The following is a 19652-nucleotide window of genomic DNA, read 5'->3' as shown; positions in this document are numbered from 1 at the left end:
GTTATGGTTAGTAGTTTAGAGCTCATCATTTGCATATCCATTCTGAATAAATAGTTTACAATACTTTATTGATTTAGAATTGGCCCATGTGCTTGGACTTGTATTGTGGAGTTGGATTATCACTTATTATGGTCAGTTTATGAATTTATTTTCAGAATATACATAACTCTTCAGATCATCCATTTGAAATGAGATTATAATCCATTGCTTCCTCCATCCTACCATTTATGTTGGTATCCAACTTAATGTAGCCTGATTTAATGAAAAAGTGGCCCTTGCACCTGTTTGTAATGTATGGCGCTTTCATTCAACTTTTGGCGAATTGTAGGTTTTATTCCAATGGAAATCACATCACCATTGAAATTGAAGGTATGCATGGAACTAAATGAAATAATGCATACTCTGCAAAATCATTGAACAGGTACAGGTAACTACCAAAATAAAGAAAACCCCCAACATAAAGTGCCTTAATAGGGCGTTGGGTCACCACGAGTCAGAACTGCTTCAATGCACCTTGGCATGGATTCTGCAAGTGTCTGGAACTCTATCGGAGGGATGTGACACCATTCTTCCACAAGAAATTCCATAAATTGGTGTTTTGTTGATGGTGGTGGAAAACGCTGTCTCAGGGACCACTCCAGAATCTCCCATAAGGGTTCAGATCTGGTGACAGCCATGGCTTATAGTTTAGATCATTTTCATGCTCATCAAACCATTGTGATTACTCGTGGCCTGTGGACGGGGGCATTGCCATCCTATGGGGGCATAGCCATGGCAGTCAAAATAATGGGCTGCCCAGCATTTTATACACACTAAGCATCATGTGATGTTAATTGCTTAATGAACTCCGGAACTACACCTGTGCGGAAGCACCTGCTTTCAATATACTTTGTATCCATCATTTACTCCAGTGTTTCCATTATTTAGGCAGTTACCTATACATTCCACCTGGTATAACATCAATACTGTTATTTTAAACACCAGAAAGAGTGCATAGGAAAAAGTTTAGAAGACTCAGTATAACTTATGCGTGTTCGCCCCCTTTTGGAGAGAGTGGAAGAGGACGGGAAACAGATGTAAAGTGACAATACATTAACTGGATTTACATTTACATTTACATTTAAGTCATTTAGCAGACGCTCTTATCAGTGAGGTTTTCTGCTGGCCATATTTAAATATGGTATATTTTACACAGTAGTTCAAAAGAATGCAATTCCATGCTAAATGTGTTTCGGTGAAAGAAAAAAGGCACTGTTTGTTTGGATTTTAACAAAAGCCATCATTTTTTAAATATGCATTTCACATTTTCTAATAATCTGTCCAAATAAATAAATAAGACAATGAATTACCATGTATATGATTTTACACAGTCCACACTATCAAATAATACTGTACATCACAAGTACCATAATAGGAAGAAGTATCAACTGAGCGCAACAGTACAGAGGAAGTTTTTGAGTGTGTGTTTTTTTGATGAGTGGACAGGCCCAAAAGCATGATCAGTGTTCTCTTCTGTTCTACAGTAGTGGTTCAGAGAATGGGATAAGGCCTGTGGAAGTACAGTAGTCTTGTCCATCAGCGGTGTGACTGAAGTCTGGAAGGTAAGGTTAGGTCCATATTGATAATGGGCCTATGAAGTCTTTCTTAGGCTCAGCTGGCTGGTTCCGGAGTCCTCTCCTTGGCCACAGGGGCTTCCTTCATGTGGTCTCGTCCCTGTTGGAGTGTGTGCTCTGTGAGGCCCTCCTGGGGGGAGATGAGGGAAGTGAATAAGAAGTTAGAAGGGAGGGTAGTGAGGAGCAGAGACTGATGGAATTTTTGAAGCAAGGCTACTCATTCAATATCAAGGTAGATAAGACAGGAACAGAAAATTAATGTTAGTGGAAGACATTGATGCTGAATATTGACTACTAGTTCCTCTGAACTAACCTCCACATTTGAGCACACACACCGCTACTCTCTATCGCTTCTCTATTCATCTACCCGCACTCTGGCCTCAAGCCCAGAGCTCCAAGACAAACGCGTCTCGGCCATATTGTTTTCTCAGAGCAGTGGGTTATGGGATAGCACATGAAGAAAGGGGGTAATCCAAGCGTGGACAAGGCTCTTTGTGCCCTGACTAGAGTCTGGAGTAATCCCTGTCAGGGAAATCAGAAACACACTGGAGCAGCTGCCTACGTTTGTTGGGCCTATGATAGGCCTTTGTTCGCTGGCTAATCAGGATCTTAAGGAATAACACACTGGGACTAACACGAACGCACCAGCTCACACAGATGAACGAAAACGACTGTAACAGTACATGGGTTGGCTTTACTTCTAAAAGCTGACCTAATGACAAAAACATCTATTTGAAAATGGCCTATAGACATTTTAATCATAGTTTTACAAAAAAAAAAAAAAAACATCCCTAGGAAGTAACAAAACCAACTGCCAAAACTCTGAAAAAGGGTGAGCCAGACGGCTTACATGTCTATGTGTGGGAAACAACAGAGTGCTTACCTGTCCTGGTGTGAGTGCTCTGATTGACTGAGACAGCATGATCCACACAGAGCCATTCATGTTCAAGGTCACAGTGCAAGGAGCTGTGTTATTAACAAGTTACCAACACTTTATTAACATGACACTAACACTTCCGAAGTGTACATTTTTTAACCCATTAAATCTGTTTAAGTCGTACGGGAGGTAAAGGTATTATTAAATGACACTTCCTTACAAACTGTGTCTGGCCCTAACGTGTCATGTGACTCACTGAGAGGCATCTGGTGGATGAAGCGGAAGAGACACTCCATCTTAGTCTGGATCAGCTCAGTGGGAGGGTCCTCTGTTATCCAATGGAAACGATCTGTTCGTACCTCGTCTCTGAATAGAGCCGGGTGCTTGGTGGTCGGACCCTGATGTTAGGGAGTTTAGAATCAGAATCCCATTGAGAATCAACAGCAAATAACAGCAAGGAGGCGGGAGATCTGCCTCATATCTTGTACTGTAGCTAGGCCGGTTGTTTAGGAATCAATTAGCTATAACAGTATCGAAGAGGCAGAATCCATACCTTTACCACAAACACTTCTCCAGTAGTGATGTCCTTGTCCACAACAAACCATGCGTCCCTCTGCCCCTCTCCTAGCCAACCAACCCTAGCCCTTTGGCCTAGAGTCAGGGTGAACCAACCTGAGAGGAGGAAGAGAACCAGTCGTTAATGTAAAGGTTTACCATTGGAAGAGCCGTACTCTTATAAGGATAGTGGGACAAGCAGTAACACAGAAGATACCACTGAGGATATCACACAGCGTTACCTTTACGTTCAGACATGATTTTCCCATCCTCAATGGAGACAAAGTTTGCCGGTTTCGGCTCTAAATACTGACAGAAAAACAGCAACGCAGATATTGTTATTACAGAGAAACGTGTTTATTCCTTACTATGGCTAATGTATCTCAATAATTAACTTGATACAGTACATACCTCTAGAATGAAATCCTTTAATGTCCTCTTTCCAATATAGCAGATGTCCATACTCTGGAAACAGATAATGATTTTCAGTGTTGCCACACAGTCCACGAAAAAATACAATTGGCTTTGTAAGATATAGAAATCTCTGTCAATACAGTGTAATTAATGTGTAGGCCAAACAACAACACAATGCAATGAAATTATGTTTAACAAAGTTTATCTGTAGGCAGCTCCGAGAGGAGAGGTGATCAAATACTTTATCTACACTCCCATCTGTATGTATTTGGACAGCAAAGTGTTGGTCATTTCTTGGTCATCTTGGTCAAGCCTTGGTCATTGTATTTTGTGTTTTTGTTATATGTTTGGGTAGGCCAGGGTGTGACATGGGTTTATATGTTGTTTTTCGTATTGGGGTTTGTAGTATTTGGGATCGCGGCTGATTAGGGGTTTTGTATAGGCTTGGCTGCCTGAGGCGATTCTCAATCAGAGTCAGGTGATTCTCGTTGTCTCTGATTGGGAACCGTATTTAGGTAGCCTGAGTTTCACTGTGTATTTTGTGGGTGATTGTTCCTGTCTCTGTGTAGTGTTCACCAGATAGGCTGTAATAGGTTTCTCGTTCCGTTTGTTGTTTTCGTCTTTCAGTTATTTCATGTACCGCATTTCATTCATTAAAGTCATGAGTAACCAACACGCTGCATTTCGGTCCGACTCTCTTCCTTCAACAGACGAACGCCGTTACACAAAGATAACATTTTAAAGTTGGCTCTATACTCCAGCATTTTGGATTTGAGACCAAATGTTTCATATGAGGTGAAAGTACAGAATGTCACCATTTATTTGAGGGTATTTTCATACATATCTGTTTTACCGTTGAGAAATGAAAGCACTCGTCCCCACCACCATTCAAAGAAGTCATAAGTATTTGGAAAAATTCACTTATAGTGTATCAATAACAGGGAAGGTTAGCATTTTCTGGGGTGGGGGTGGGGGGGTGATCATCAATATGATCATCAGCACGAATTTGCAGATCACAATAATACATTTTTCAATATAGGGTTCAAGTCAGAATTATTTCGATTTTATTTTTGGCGGGGGGTGATAATACATCCAATGCTCAGACTTACCCAGAGCAGTTTATCAGTATATTGTTATTTCATGTTGTCATTTCATATTGTTATTTTCATTTATAAAAAATATTTTTAAAACACTTCACACGTATGACGGCTGCATACGCCTTGATCATACCAACAGTGTCATTGCGCAAAATGTTACGTAGCATCATCTGGATATGTGTGCAGCAAAAGTTCAACATTCACCTTCTGCTACCATTTCTGTCAAGCCGTCTAAGCATATGATAGTTTCAACATATGCACTACACAGAACACACTGCAACGCAATGCTGCAAGGCAAACGCAGCGCTCCATTGGAAATGAATGTACTTCCGGTGTACCAAAATGCAATGACGCTGTCGGTGTGATCGAGGCGATATTTTGCACAAATTTACAGTTAAAATGCCACTTGAAATAAAAATTCTAGGAGATATTTTTTTTTAAAGCCTCTGGACAAGTTTGTTTATAAGACCTAAGAACCAGTGTGTGGAATAGTGTAAATGTACCTCTTTTGAAGGCTGAGAAAAATACTTGGCGCATGGGAAACAGGTCATTTTGAGAAAATGGCTGATAAAGATAAGTTAATTGCTTTATTATTTTTCACATAAAAGGCTGATGAAGTATGCAGAAGTTCATGGATGAATTAGCTATGCCAGCCAGCCCCATAATGTAAGGCACTACTTGAGTTGTTGCTGGAGCCTGTTAACATTTTGGACTGTGTCTTCGGGGACTTCGACTACGCTTGGCACACACTGTTGAAACAGCATCAGCTCTCACAACATGCCTCTCACCCTCCTCTCTGATTGCATCCAGTGTCATCAGAAATGTTGTCAAGCCACAATCTGTCCATCATTTGATACAGCAGTGGCACCCTTGTCAAATGTGGCTACTGCCATACTGGCTGCCTTGCCTGCAGCAATGCGGCTTTTGCCCACAAAGACTGTTTTGGGGCACCATATTACGGAATTTCGAGATTCATTTCCATTCTGCGTTCCTCCGTGCTTCATTCTTTTGAGAAGGTTGTCATTTGACATCCTATGTTATACAGGCACCATTTTCTGTGCAACCTCTAGATCAAAATAATATATTGCCTGCATAGTTTTTGTGCCAGAACCAAGATGACGAGCATCTACTGTGAGTATGGGTTGTCTGTTGACATAGAATGGAGAAACCAGACAGCAGTCTTTATCCCCTCTACATCACCCTGGTTATCAAGAACTGCACCCCTGTAATAGACGTTTAGATTCTTATATTTTATTGCATCTCTCCCCCAAGGCACTAAGTTTCCGTAGCGCTGGTCCCATCCTCTTGTGGGCATGATTGATGCATTCCAGTTTTCATATCTTAATGCCTGGTTAAGGATCTAATGTGACAACTGCCTTGTATGCAGTACTGTCACCATCTGAGAGCATCTCATCGACTGACTGATCTGGCCAACATACGTTTTGCTGCTTCCTGCTTCATTGCTTTGCTAGAGCCTGAGACGTTTTGGGCATAGTCATCTGTGTGACTCCTTCCAATTCCCTAAAATCCTCCTCAGTAACCCCACTTTCCCTTTTCATGGGATTGGCATTCTGGAGCATGCACTATTTCCCTGTAACGCCAGGTAGAATTCAATGCTTTTGAAAGCAAAAGTCAAATTGAAAACGTTATTGGCATTGTTGAACTAGATTTTCATAATGGCAAGCTAGGACTGATGGCCTGGTTAGCTAAACTAGCAAGTCTGTGGTTACCATGGCAACTACTGCAGCTATCTAGTTAACTTGCTAGCTACTTCAGTGGATGTCAAACACATTTCTAGCAGCAAATGTATTACATTATAGCCATGGTATAAAAGGGATAAATAACTCTGGGTTCCATGCATTCTCTGGAAAATAATGCAAATCAGTGGAAGGTTAGTTCCACTCTGCTACAGCATCGTAGAACACTGCTTCCATGTCGCTCCTTATTTTCCATAGAACGCATAGCCCCTCGTTGATGATCCCTTTACACTGTGTAAATAGGGAGGCGCACAATTGGCCCAGCATCGTCTGAGTTAAGGTTTGGCCAAAGAATTTGTTCTTTAACTGACTTGCCTATTAAAATTAAAATATCAGCATATTTTTACTGTACGTAAAGTACATTCCTCAGTAATCATACAGCCCATGCAGTAGCCAACTCTGTATGTATACAGTTGAAGTCAGAGATTGGAGTCATTAAAACTTGTTTTTCAACCACTCCACAAATGTATTGTTAACAAACTATAGTTTTGGCAAGTCGGTTAGGATATCTACTTAGCGCATGACACAAGTATTATTTTCCAACAATTGTTTACAGACAGATTATTTCACTGTATCACAATTCTAGCGGGTCAGAAGTTTACATACACGAAGTTCACTGTGCCTTTAAACAGCTTGGAAGATTCCAGAAAATGATGTCATGGCTTTAGAAGCTTCTGATAGGCTAATTGACATCATTTGAGTCAATTGGAGGTGTACCTGTGGATGTATTTCAAGGCCTACGGTCAAACTCAGTGGGTCTTTGCTTGAGATCATGGGAAAATCAAAAGAAATCAGCCAAGACCCCAGAAAAATTGCAGACCACCACAAGTCTGGTTCATCCTTGGGAGCAATTTCCAAACGCCTGAAGGTACCACGTTCATCTGTACAAACAATAGTACGCAAGTATAAACACCATGGACCACGCAGCCTTCATACCGGTCAGGAAGGAGACGTGTTCTGTCTCCTAGAGATGAACTTACTTTGGTGCGAAAGTGCAAATCAATCCCAGAACAACAGCAAAGGACCTTGTGAAGATGCTGGAGGAAACGGGTACAAAGTATCTATATTCACAGTAAAACGAGTCCTATATCTACATAACCTGAAAGGCCGCTCAGCAAGGAAGAAGCCACTGCTCCAAAACCACCATAAAAAAAGCCAGACTACGGTTTGCAACTGCACATGGGGACAAAGGTCGTACTTTTTGGAGAAATGTCCTCTGGTCTGATCAAACAAAAATAGAACTGTTTGGCCATAATGACCATCATTATGTTTGGAGGAAAAAGCGGGAGGCTTGCAAGCCGAAGAACACCATCCCAACTGTGAAGCACGGGGGTGGCAGCATCATGTTGTGGGGATGCTTTGCTGCGGGAGGGACTGGTGCACTTCACAAAATAGATGGCATCATGAGGGAAGAAAATGATGTGGATATATTGAAGCAACATCTCAAGACATCAGTCAGGAAGTTAAAGCTTGGTCGCAAATGGGTCTTCCAAATGGACAATGACCCCAAGCATACTTCCAAAGTTGTGGCAAAATGGCTTAAGGACAACAAAGTCAAGGTATTGGAGTGGCCATCACAAAGTCCTGACCTCAATCCTACAGAACATTTGTGGGATGAACTGCGTGTGCGAGCAAGGAGGTCTACAAACCTGACTCAGTTACATCAGCTCTGTCAGGAGGAATAGGCCAAAATTCACCCAACTTATTGTGGGAAGCTTGTGGAAGGCTACCCAAAATGTTTGACCCAAGTTGAACAATTTAAAGGAAATGCTACCAAATACTAATGGAGTGTATGTAAACTTCTGACCAACTGGGAATGTGATGAAAGAAATAAAAGCTGAAATAAACCACTCTCTACTATTATTCTGACATTTCACATTCTTAAAATAAAGTGGTGATCCTAACTGACCTAAAACCTGGGATTTTTACTATGATTAAATGTCAGGAATTGTGAAAAACTGAGTTTAAATATATATGTAAACTTCTGACTTCAACTGTATATGTGACAGTCTTATTGTATAGCCTAGTTATATTTTTCCCACGTTTAAATAGCTATCCCTTTGAATAACACTTTCTAGTTACTGGAGCAAATACATATGATTATTTATAGACAGCAAATGTGCACGCTCAGCTTTTAATCCACAAGTCAATTTGATTAGATTAAACAGCTCTGATGGGGAAATGTGATTTTTGAGTATTTGCATGAAAATCTGTACCCGATTGGATAGTAATCTAGCTATAGTTAATAACCCTGTTTGGTCCTCTGATGTAAGTTGTAAGTCGCTCTGGATAAGAGCGTCTGCTAAATGACTTAAATGTAAATGTAAATGTGATGTTTTTACACATCTGTCATTTTCTAACCAGATTTAACATTGCTGATGTGTAAATTAACAGTCATATAAAAATACAAATGCACATGTTTAATAACATATTCAAGGAGGAAAACATTTGTTTTATGATATTGTGCAGCAATTTATTTTTTAGAACATTCCATTTACTGCCATGTCTTCTTGTTGAGCTACATGACATCTTTGGTTGCCATCCTGCAGACAACAGAAAAAAATGATATTTAGGTCTTTAAAAATAAACGTCTCCGTTGGAGGATAAGGTGGGAGGCTTTGGCGCAGACATTTACAATATTGATACCTGAGAAAAATCACACAATTTATTATTTTCATCTAGAACATTAAAATGTTTATTATAGCTTGACAGTTGACAAAAAAGATCATTCCTAATGTCTCTTTGTTTTGATGGATCCATCGTTACAAAAAGAACAGACACGTTTATCTAAGGGAGTGTTTGTGTATCGACGAGTCTCAATACCAAGAGGGGCCATTCCACATCTACATTTTGCAAAAGAGCTTCAGTATTGCTTAGATAAAACTGTACTTAAGCAAGATTCTGTCCCAAAAGTGCATTTAAAAACCAGTTGGCGACACTTTAGTTCTTCACTCTCCAAAAGTGCTAATTCTAAAATATTTCTGTCCTTTTTAGAATACACTGTCAGTATCAGAGATTTTTTTATTTGAACTTTATTTAACTAGGCAAGTCAGTTCAGAACAAATTCTTATTTTCAATGACGGCCTAGGAAGTGGGTAAACTGCCTTGTCCAGGGGCAGAACGACAGATTTTTACCTTGTCAGCCCGGGGATTCGATCTTGCAACCTTTCGGTTACAAGTCCAACGCACTAGGCTACCTGCCGCCCTACCTGCCGAGATGAGTCATATGGAGTTAAAAATGGTATAGAAAAAATGTATTCGCCATGGCAACATCAAAAGCCAATAACACAACATGTTTACATAGATGTACATTTTGCATGCTGCAAAATCACTGCCAAATGTAAGTGCATTTGGAAAGTATTCAGACCCATTGACTTTTTCCACATTTTGTTACATAACAGCCTTATTCTAAAATGGATAAAAAATTTCCCACCCTCATCAATCTACAAACAATGGCCAATAATAACAAAGCAGAAACAGGCATTCTGAAATTTTTGCAAATGTATTAATGTATTATATATAATGTCCTTGCTTCAGCAAAGCACTGAGTAAAGGGTCTGAATACTTAGGTAAATGTGTGTGCTTTTTATATATATATATTTTTTATATTTTTTTTATGTATATGTATATATCTATTTTTTTTAAAATATATATATATGTATATATATATATTTTTTAAATATATATATATAGATATATATATAAAAAGCACATTTACCTAAGTATTCAGACCCTTTACTCAGTGCTTTGTTGAAGCAAGGACATTAGTCTCCCAGCCCCTGCCGCTGAAAAACACCCCCACAGCATGATGCTGCCACCACCATGGTGCCAGGTTTCCACCAGACGTGATGCTTGGCATTGAGGACAAAGAGTTCACTCTTGGTTTCATCAGACCAGAGAATCGTGTCATTTAGGTGCCATTTGACAACTCCAAGCAGGCTGTCACGTGCCTTTTACTGAGGAGTGGCTTCAGTCTGGCAGCTCTACCATAAAGGCCTGATTGATGGAGTGCTGCAGAGATGGTTGTCCTTCTGGAAGGTTCTCCCATCTCCACAAAGGAACTCTGTGGCTCTGTCAGAGATCATCTGGTTATTGGTCCCCTCCCCTCCCTGACCAAGGCCCTTCTCTCCCGATCGTTCAGTTTGGCCGGGTGCCCAGCTCTAGGAAGAGTCTTGGTGGTTCCAAACTTCTTCAATTTAAGAATGATGGGTCCTCTGTGTTCTTGCGGACCTTCAATGCTGCAGACATTTTTGGTACCCTTCCCCAGAGCTGTACCTCGACACAATCCTGTCTCGGAGTGCTACGGATAATTCCTTTGACCTCATGGCAAGGTTTTTGCTCTGACATGCACTGTCAACTGTGGTACCTTTCCGAATCCTGTCCAAACAATTACATTTACCACAGGTGGCCTCCAATCAAGTTGTAGAAAAATCTCAAGGATGATCAATGGAAACAGGATGTACCAGAGCTCAATTTCGAGTGTCATAGCAAAGGGTCTGAATACTTATGTAAATATGTTTTTTATTTTTAATGAATCTGTTTTCGCTTTGTCATTATGGGGTATTGTGTGTAGATTGCTGGGAATTACATATATTTTTTATACATTTTAGAATAAGGCTGTAACGTAAACAAAAATGTGGATAAAGTCATGGGATCTGAATCATTTCTGAAGGCACTGTAAATATTATATTAGTGTGTGTGTGCGCCCAACACTCAAAGGAAAAACAAGACTGACAAAGAAAAACAAGACCAACCTTTTTGATCTTAGCAGGGTCGGTCAACATGGAGACATCTTCAACTGGAATCTGTTGTCTGTCCACCTTGGCAATGATGTCACTCATGTGCTGCGTCTCCTCTTTGGGATGGACCAGAACTACGAGAAGAGCACTATCACTGTCTGATATCCCAAACCTCTTGAAAGCCTCTGAAATCTAAAGGAAAATGTGTCAAAGACATTAGGATGGGATATTACTTAGAAAGGTGTGTCAATGTGTGTGTGATACTTTTAGAGGCTCCTTACATTATTAGTGGGTGAAAGGTTGTAGATGATTTCGGAATATAAGCTCCTTGTCTCCTCGTGCTATGTAAATGGACTGCCTTGTTTGCTGCCACTAGCAACTTGGAAGGGGTTCACTATCTGCAAAAATAAATGTGTGGATCATTGCATCAACTTCAGTCAAGCATTCATACATTACATCAAACCAAAATGTCTAGCCAGCAAGTTACATTGTCTCACCATAGACGGGTTTATCAAGGCACCATGAATCTTTCCTTCCATGACATTTTTCCTCAATTCTGCGGCGTTTCTGACATCTTTGAATAGCAACTGAGTTACAGTACGATCAGGAAAGAGTTCCAATTCTTGAGTTGAATACATAACGGAAGAAAAACGAATTTGTGGATGAAACAAGAGCCGAACATTTGTTAGACCATCTCACGTGGTTAAAAAAATAAATAGAGGGAACAAAAACAAAGTAGCACAATTAATCTAAAAGGTTCCGGTTTTACTCGACAAAAAAAATCTGTATGATGAACTTGTAAATTGTTAATACATATTATGAAATAAAATATAATACATATATGCTCGCATTTTTAAACGTGTGTACAGCAGCGAAGCAATTACATTATTTGTGAAATGATACTGATAGGGACATCAGAATTCTAAAACAGCTTCCGTACGGACTACCTTTCACTGACGGACCACCAAGCTGTCAAAAAATCGAAACTTTTCCATTTTAGCTAGATGGAAAGATCTGTATATTTTTTGTAATCTTATTTCAATTTCATGCTTACTTAACTTGAAATTAAACGTATGTAGTGTACACCATATATACGTATCTAGCTAATTTTAGAATTATTTCTGCGTTAGTTCAGAATTCGTAGGTGAAGATGGAGAAATTCGAAAGGTACATTTTCACTGCTCTCTGCAGCACCAACTTTTTGGTTTCATGTCTCCTGTTCTCCAAAATAACTCGGGAGCAAAGGGAGCCCTACATGGACGAAATATTTCACGTCCGTCAAGCTCAGAAATACTGCTACGGGAAGTTTAACGAGGTATTGTTTTGCTATGTCAATGTAATTTCCTTGATTTTGTTATATTGTTGCTTGTCGGATTAACGCAACGCTTGTCCTTGGAATATTGTGACAGATTGCTAGATTGACTTTTTAACCCTTAACTAAACCATGTGTGACGATGAACATAGACAGATCAGACTATCGCTGGTCATTATTGTGGATAATATGCCTGAATTCTGAAAAGTATTGTAATTCTGCAGTGGTATATATCCCTATATGTAACTAAACCATTTGGCATCTCTCTAACTTGAAAAACATGAACCCTTTTGTGTTTAATGATGTAGTAGAGGCTCTTTAACGGGATCTTTTTCCTTTCTCTTTGTTGTTCCAGTGGGACCCAATGATCACCACGCTTCCTGGCCTGTACCTGGCGTCAGTGGGTGTGATCAAGCCAGTGGTGTGGCTAGTGGATCTCACAGGGAAGGTAGTGTGTTCTACGGCGATGCTGCGCTTCATCAACCTCCTCTTCAACTGTGGTATCCTCTACCTGCTGTATCGCATCATCTGCAAGCTCCACCTTAAAGAGAAGGTAATAATGTCTTTACATGTTATTACATTTATAACATCCCCAAGGGTGGCCAGCTCGTGTGGCAAGCTGCAGTGTGTGCACTGTGCAGGCTTTTGCTCCAGTCCAACTTTTACTCACCTTACTCAAATAAGTTTAGTATAAATTAAAATACCTTGAAAAAATTATTGAATGTCCTTAAAGCTTCAATTGCATTCCTTTTGTTAGTCATAACAACCATTGTTTCTCTTTCAGACTAAGACTGCCTCCCGCAGAGTTCTCTCAGCCCTGTCCCTGTCCACCTTCCCCATGCTCTACTTCTTCAACTTCCTCTACTACACAGATGCCGGATCTACTTTCTTCATTCTCTTCACGTACCTCATGACCCTGTACGGCTGTCACAAAGCCTCAGCACTCATCAGCGTCTTCGCCATATTCTTCCGCCAGACCAACATCATCTGGGTGGCGTTCTGCGCCAGCACGGTTATGGCCAATAAGATGGACGAAACTTGGAGGACGGAACAGTCGAAGAAAAAGGACGATAAGTCGCCCTGTCAGATACCTTTCGCCGTAAGCGGGGTGAAGAGAGTGATGCGTTTCCTGTTGGAATTCCTGACCACAGCCAATCATGTGAAGGCTGTGATATTAGTGGCATGGCCGTACATTCTTGTTGCTGTGGGTTTTATTGGATTCATTGTGTTGAATGATGGGATCGTAGTCGGAGACAGATCCAGTCACGAGGCCTGTCTCAACTTCCCTCAGCTCTTCTACTTCTTCTCCTTTGCCCTCTTCTTCTCCAGCCCCACATCGCTGTGCTACCACCGAGCTCTCCGCTTCATCCAGAACCTCAAGAAGCAGCCACTGCTCTACTTACTGATCACGGGACTCTGCATTCTCCTAGTGTGGAAGTTCACCTTCGTACACAAGTACCTCCTGGCCGACAACAGACACTACCCCTTCTACGTGTGGAAGAGGATCTTCCAGAAGCATGAGGTGGTGCGTTTTGCCCTCATCCCGGCATACGTGTTTGCAGCGTGGAACTTCATGGACTCTCTGAAGTCCCGGTCACTGTTCTGGAGCCTGGCGTTCCTGGTGTGTCTGCTGGCGGCCACAGTGCCTCAGAAGCTGCTAGAGTTCAGGTACTTTATTGTTCCGTACCTGCTCTACCGCCTCCACATGCCCCTGCCCTCCCTCACCAGACTGGTGCTGGAGTTCCTGTTCTATACAGTCGTCAACGCAGCCACGCTGTACATCTTCATCAACAAGACTTTTCAATGGCCAAATAGTCCGGCTGTACAGAGGTTTATGTGGTAGCCTGAACTGAACAGGAGGAACCCAGTTATTAACCTATAGGTTATACTTTTTCTATTTAAAATGAGTAAGGCCAGGAGTTTTTCCTGTTGTGATGAGATCATGCTCAGGAAACATCCCTGGCCCTATAAATGTGAGAAAATGCATTTCATGTGAAGAAAGCTTTGAAGAGCACAAGTTGTTTTATTGTGTACATTTGAACTGTGAATTGTACATTGAATGATGTAATTTGGATGGAGGAAGAGACTGAAAAATGTAAAAGCCATATTGTAAAAGCAAGAATCTGTGTTTTATACTGTATGGTTTAAAGAAATGTTATTTGTTTTGAAGAACATTCATGACTTATCTTAATTTAACTCTGTGGTAGAGTTACGTGTTATTTGTCTTTATTTCTATATTTAATTCAAACAGATGTTTAAAGGTTGATAGAGACTAAATGATGTGGCTCTCTTTGTAAACATACATCCTTGACTGTATTCAAAGAAATTAATCTGTTATGCCCTATTCTATATCGGGAATAGAATCAATAAACCATGTAAACAAACATCTGTGTTTACATTCTGCTGCAATATTCTGAAGAGTAAAGTTGTGATATACAATGGGTTATAATCATCTTTCTTTCTTTGTGCTGTATTTTAGATGATCTAAATCCTGCCTTCAAATGCATTCCCTTGAATAATGTTCCTGAACTTCTTTGTTTTTCTTGTGTGGTTTGTTGCCCTAAAATTCCAGAACCATTCTCTGTTCTTTAGGCCTAAGATATCATCCAGTAGCTTAAATAGTCTTTAACGTACAGTACCAGTCAAGTTTGGACACACCTACTCATTCAAGTTTTTTAATATATTTTTTTTTATACTATTTTCTCTATTGAAGAATAAAAGTGAAACCATCAACTATGAAATAACACATGGAATCATGTAGAAACCAAAAGTGTTAAATCAAAATATAGTTTATATTTGAGATTCTTCAAAGTAGCCACCCTTTGCCTTGACAGCTTTGCACACTCTTGGCATTCTCTCAACCAGCTTCAACTGGAATGCTTTTCCAACAGTCTTGAAGGAGTTCCCACATACGCTGAGCACTTGTTTGCTGCTTTTCCTTCACTCTGTGGTCCAACTCATCCCAAACCATCTCAATTGGGTTGAGGTTGGGTTATTGTAGAGGCCAAGTCATCTGATGCAGCACTCCATCACTCCATTTCCTTCTTGGTCAAATAAATCACTGACAGTGTCACCAGCAATGCACCATCACACCACCTCCTCCATGCTTCACGGTGGGAACCACACATGCGGAACTCATCCGTTCACCTGCTCTGCGTCTCACAATGACACCGTTGTTGCAACCAAAAATCTCAAATTTGGACTCATAAGATCAAAGGACAGATATCCACCGGTCTAATGTCAATTTGTCATGTTTCTTGACCCCAGCAAGTCTCTTCTTATTATTGGTGTCCTTTAGTAGTGGTTTCTTTATAGCATGAAGGCCTGACTCATGCAGTCTCCTCCGAACAGTTGATGTTGAGATGTGTCTGTAAATTGAACTCTGAAGAATTTATTTGGGCTGCAATTTCTGAGGCTGGTAACTCTAATGAACTTATCCTCTGCATCAGAGTAACTCTGGGTCTTCCTTTACAGTGGTGCTACTAATGAATCAATATTGAATAAAGATGATTGTTTGAAGAAATGACAAAGTCTCTCACCTGATTAGAATATTCCACCACAAGAGCCAGTTTCATCATAGCGCTTGATGATTTTTGCAACTGCAGATGAAGAAACATTTAAAGTTCTTGACATTTTCCGGATTGACTGACCATGTCTTAAAGTCATGATGGACTGTCATTTCTCTTTGCTTATTTAAACTGTTTTTGCCATTATATGGACTTGTCACAACACCACTGAAGGAAAGAAATTCCACAAATGAACTTTTAACAAGGCACACCTGTTAATTGAAATTCCAGGTCATGAACCTCATGAAGTTTGTTGAGAAAATGCCAAGAGTGTACAAGGCAAAGGGTGGCTACTTTGAAGAATCTCAAATATAAAACATATTTTGATTTCTTTAACACTTTTTTGGGGTTACTACATGATTGTGTTATTTAATAGTTTTGATGTTCTCACTATATTCTACAATGTAGAAAATAGTCAAAATAAAGAAAAACTCTGGAATGAGTAGGTGTGTCAACTTTTGACTGGTATTGTATGTAGATTCTTCAAACGTAGTGTGTACATTGGCTTCAGAAATGTTTCTTTGGTCAACATTCGGTTACTTTTACCTGTATTTCCTACCTGCATCTTTATCTGTCTGCTACTGATCTTTCTTGTCCCTGTATGGCTGTCCCCTGGGCTGAAATTATCAAATGAATGAAGATGCAAATGAAGATGCAATAAAATTATTCATGTAATACTAATATTGTTGAGTGAATTTGAGCCACTGTCTGATGCTTCAATACACCCATTTTACCACAAGGTGGTGATCTAATATTTTGTAAATATACATGTGAACTCAATCTTGAATTGTGCACGATTAGCTTGATTGGGAAACATTGATTTGATAGAACATAATATAATTGTCAAACCTTTTTAAGTGTGTAAATGGAAATGTATATCGGAATTTGTGACTCGTTGTAAAGAAACAAAGGGTAGACAAAGAAACAAGAATGAACATGCTTACTGTAAATTAGGTATTGATTGCCTTGTAGCTGTGTTGTGAAGTGCTCTTCCTACCCACACTGTCAATAGAGTAATCAAGTATGCTCTCTACTAGGGATGTAATGATTCGCCGGTCCCCGATTCAAAATGTTTAAGTGCATCGATCGGCAGACCACAAACCCAAACCGAAACAAATGTAGGTAGTACGCATCCGTCAGAAGATCGATTAAAACATTATGAATCGCCGGTTCACTAAAATGTTTTGCTCATATTACATTCTTTCAACCAAATACCTCATCTTTTAAGTCAATAGATGCGTTCTCTCCTTCAGTTTCGAATTGCATGTTACTGTGTTGACAGTCATTGATTTACAAGTAATTTTGCATTCCACACAACCCCAGACAATATATTATCAGTAGCCTAGTCAAACTGGCCTTTTCCCAATCTTACACAGCTGCGCGGCAAATGCTAAAATGGCCTTCGTGATATTAGGCTGTATTAGTTGAGTGAACCTATGTCGTTTTCTAGGTTATTGTTATTTGTGCGCTGTTGAGCCTCCTTTATTGCTCAACTTGGGGCGGCAAGTGGTTAGAGCGTTGGACTATTAACCGAAAGGTTGCAAGTTCAAATCCTCGAGCTGACTAGGTACAAAACTGTTTGTACCTAGTCAGTGGCAGTTAACCCACTGTTCCTAGGCCGTCATTGAAAATAAGAATGTGTAAGAAACTGACTAGTTAAATAAAGGGGAAAGCCAAACTCCAAACAGATTTCATTTCAAGCTAGTTGTATACACACACAAAGTCAGCTCAGACGGATCCAGCTCATGAGTTGCAGCAGATTTGAATTTAGAATGGGAAATTAATGTGTTTATGCAAAAAATGTTAGTGAACCGAATCACATCCTGTATGTATCAGAGCCCATGTATCTAGATCCGTGTCAAATCGTTTTAAAAGGGAACAATGCACATCCCTACTCTCTACCTATGCAACCGATGGCCCTACTAGAGTATAATCACACTGTTCTTTGCTGTTTACATAAGTGTTTTATAATGAGACAGACAGGATGTAACTGGAATTATCTTCCAGTGTTGATAACACTATTGAGCCAAAAGTTGCTTGGTTAACGACCAATTAGCATCTTGTTGTTATTGCAATGATCAGCTCCTCATATGAACGCACAATGTTATATGCTGTTTTAATATTAAGGCTTGGAAGGGCAGAGAAAGCTCTGTGTAATAACAATGTATTATGAACCTATATCAGCTATTTTTAATAAAGAAAACCAGTTAAGGTTTGTTATTGTTGCAAGTATAACATTTTAGGTTTGTGGCTGGTAGAGGCGTCTGTAGAGGTTTTATCTTTACTCACACACACACACAAATTGTTCTGAGCATTCCCTTTGCGCCCACAGAATACACACAGTATTTTTTTTATTAGTCCAGCGGAAAAGAACCAAATATACCAGAGATTGTTCCACTTTATGATACAAGTATCAAACTTGGTACACTAATGCTAAATACCACCTTCAGGAACATTTTAAAGATTGGAGGCAGTCTGGTCAGCATGTCAGTCAACCAAGGCAGCCATTTTAATAAAATGGCAGCAATTCGGGTTTCCTGTTAGAATAAAATAGGGTAACATCATTACAAATAATATCAAAATGACTTTGTAATGTTATCTACCCATTAAATAAACCCACAGATAATATAGACAACAATTCTGACTCAAAATACTCTGAAGACCTTCATGGGGGTCAAATTGAGGTCATTTTGACCATAGTCCAGTGGCTACGAGAGAGAATTGTGGACTTTGCGATAGAGCCACCAAATTTCACACAGCTGGGGCATGTCTAAAGAAGGATTTTTGGCTACTATGCCATCACAGGTTTTGTCCATTAACCCCCTGGCGACCATTTCCACATGTCTACCAACCAGCTACATGTGGCCATATTGGACGATATTCACTTGGCCATATCTCCATAAATAATTGGTACATACAGCTCAATGATGGCTTAAAATGTTTCAAGGTGTTTGGAAAACACAGTAAATGGGCCACAAATACATTTCGTTTAAACTTTTAGTAGAAAAGTGATGAAAAAGCGTGCCAAATGTATGTTTTTTGTTAATGTTTTCATGGTTTGTTCCAATAGTTTCCACGTAAATACAAAAAAAATGTATATGGTATTCCCTGAAGTCTACTGATTGCAATGATATGATATTCTGTTGTGTGTCAATTTTAAGAAAACGTACAGGAAATCTGTCCTGTACACGTCACTTTAGGTTAAAATCCCCTAGGAATGGATTATGTCCAGCAGAGAGATGTGTAACCCATTTTAACAAAATACTATTATGATGAGAGCATTTGGCCAATCGTGAAAGATAATTAGTCTCGTTTTATGGGTGAAATGTCCAAGCTGCATCTGAATGCCAACAATAACCTTTTGATCGCACTCTCACTGAGGATATTCTATTAGGGAGGGATTGGACTTCTCTGAAATGAAAATGGATGGCCCCTTCCCTATAAAACAAAAGTGGATAGCAGAAAACATGTTGACCGTTTACTCTTAGTCCTTGGACAGACCAGAGCCTTACATATGCAGTTTTAGAAACTGGGCTGCTGGCCAGAAGGTTGTGGGTTACCCGACCACCATTGACAAGAGTCGGGGTGGAAAGATCTCCTTTATAGTAGAAGCATTGAATGAATCGATCATCATTTTTGCAGGTCTGAGAAAAAAGTGCCCTTATATAAAAAATGTCATACAATTCAACATAATAGAGAATCTTTAATACCACACAAATGCA

At 39.8% G+C, this 19652-nt stretch overlaps 2 protein-coding genes across 2 annotated transcripts; one reads left to right on the top strand and one right to left on the bottom strand.

The window, feature by feature from the left end:
• Positions 1-556: 556 nt before the first annotated feature.
• LOC124014620 (mitochondrial tRNA-specific 2-thiouridylase 1-like) lies at positions 557-11772 on the bottom strand. The gene is given in 11 exon segments (XM_046329844.1): positions 557-1743; positions 2497-2579; positions 2747-2888; positions 3050-3162; positions 3288-3354; positions 3457-3510; positions 11068-11244; positions 11334-11386; positions 11389-11428; positions 11430-11450; positions 11550-11772. Coding segments are annotated over 11 exon segments (984 nt in total). The 5' UTR covers positions 11691-11772; the 3' UTR covers positions 557-1650.
• A 219-nt stretch (positions 11773-11991) lies between these two features.
• On the top strand, positions 11992-15209 carry LOC124014144 (putative Dol-P-Glc:Glc(2)Man(9)GlcNAc(2)-PP-Dol alpha-1,2-glucosyltransferase). Its single transcript, XM_046328886.1, has 3 exons — positions 11992-12367; positions 12720-12917; positions 13149-15209. Exons 1-3 carry the CDS (start codon positions 12203-12205, stop codon positions 14205-14207), a joined length of 1422 nt encoding a protein of 473 aa, XP_046184842.1. The 5' UTR covers positions 11992-12202; the 3' UTR covers positions 14208-15209.
• The last annotated feature ends 4443 nt before the right edge of the window (positions 15210-19652 follow it).

Source organism: Oncorhynchus gorbuscha, linkage group LG25 (genome assembly GCF_021184085.1).
Source record: "Oncorhynchus gorbuscha isolate QuinsamMale2020 ecotype Even-year linkage group LG25, OgorEven_v1.0, whole genome shotgun sequence".
Lineage (NCBI taxonomy): Eukaryota > Metazoa > Chordata > Actinopteri > Salmoniformes > Salmonidae > Oncorhynchus > Oncorhynchus gorbuscha.
The sequence above is the reverse complement of the archived record's forward strand: the minus strand, read 5'-3'. Positions and strand labels throughout refer to the sequence as shown.

Bases quoted from the DNA above. Each gene is read 5' to 3' on its own strand.
- LOC124014144 (XM_046328886.1), top strand. From the start codon at position 12,203: ATGGAGAAATTCGAAAGGTACATTTTCACTGCTCTCTGCAGCACCAAC. The intron at 12,368-12,719 runs GTATTGTTTTGC...TTGTTGTTCCAG, and splicing joins GCTACGGGAAGTTTAACGAG to TGGGACCCAATGATCACCAC. The intron at 12,918-13,148 runs GTAATAATGTCT...TTTCTCTTTCAG, and splicing joins AGCTCCACCTTAAAGAGAAG to ACTAAGACTGCCTCCCGCAG.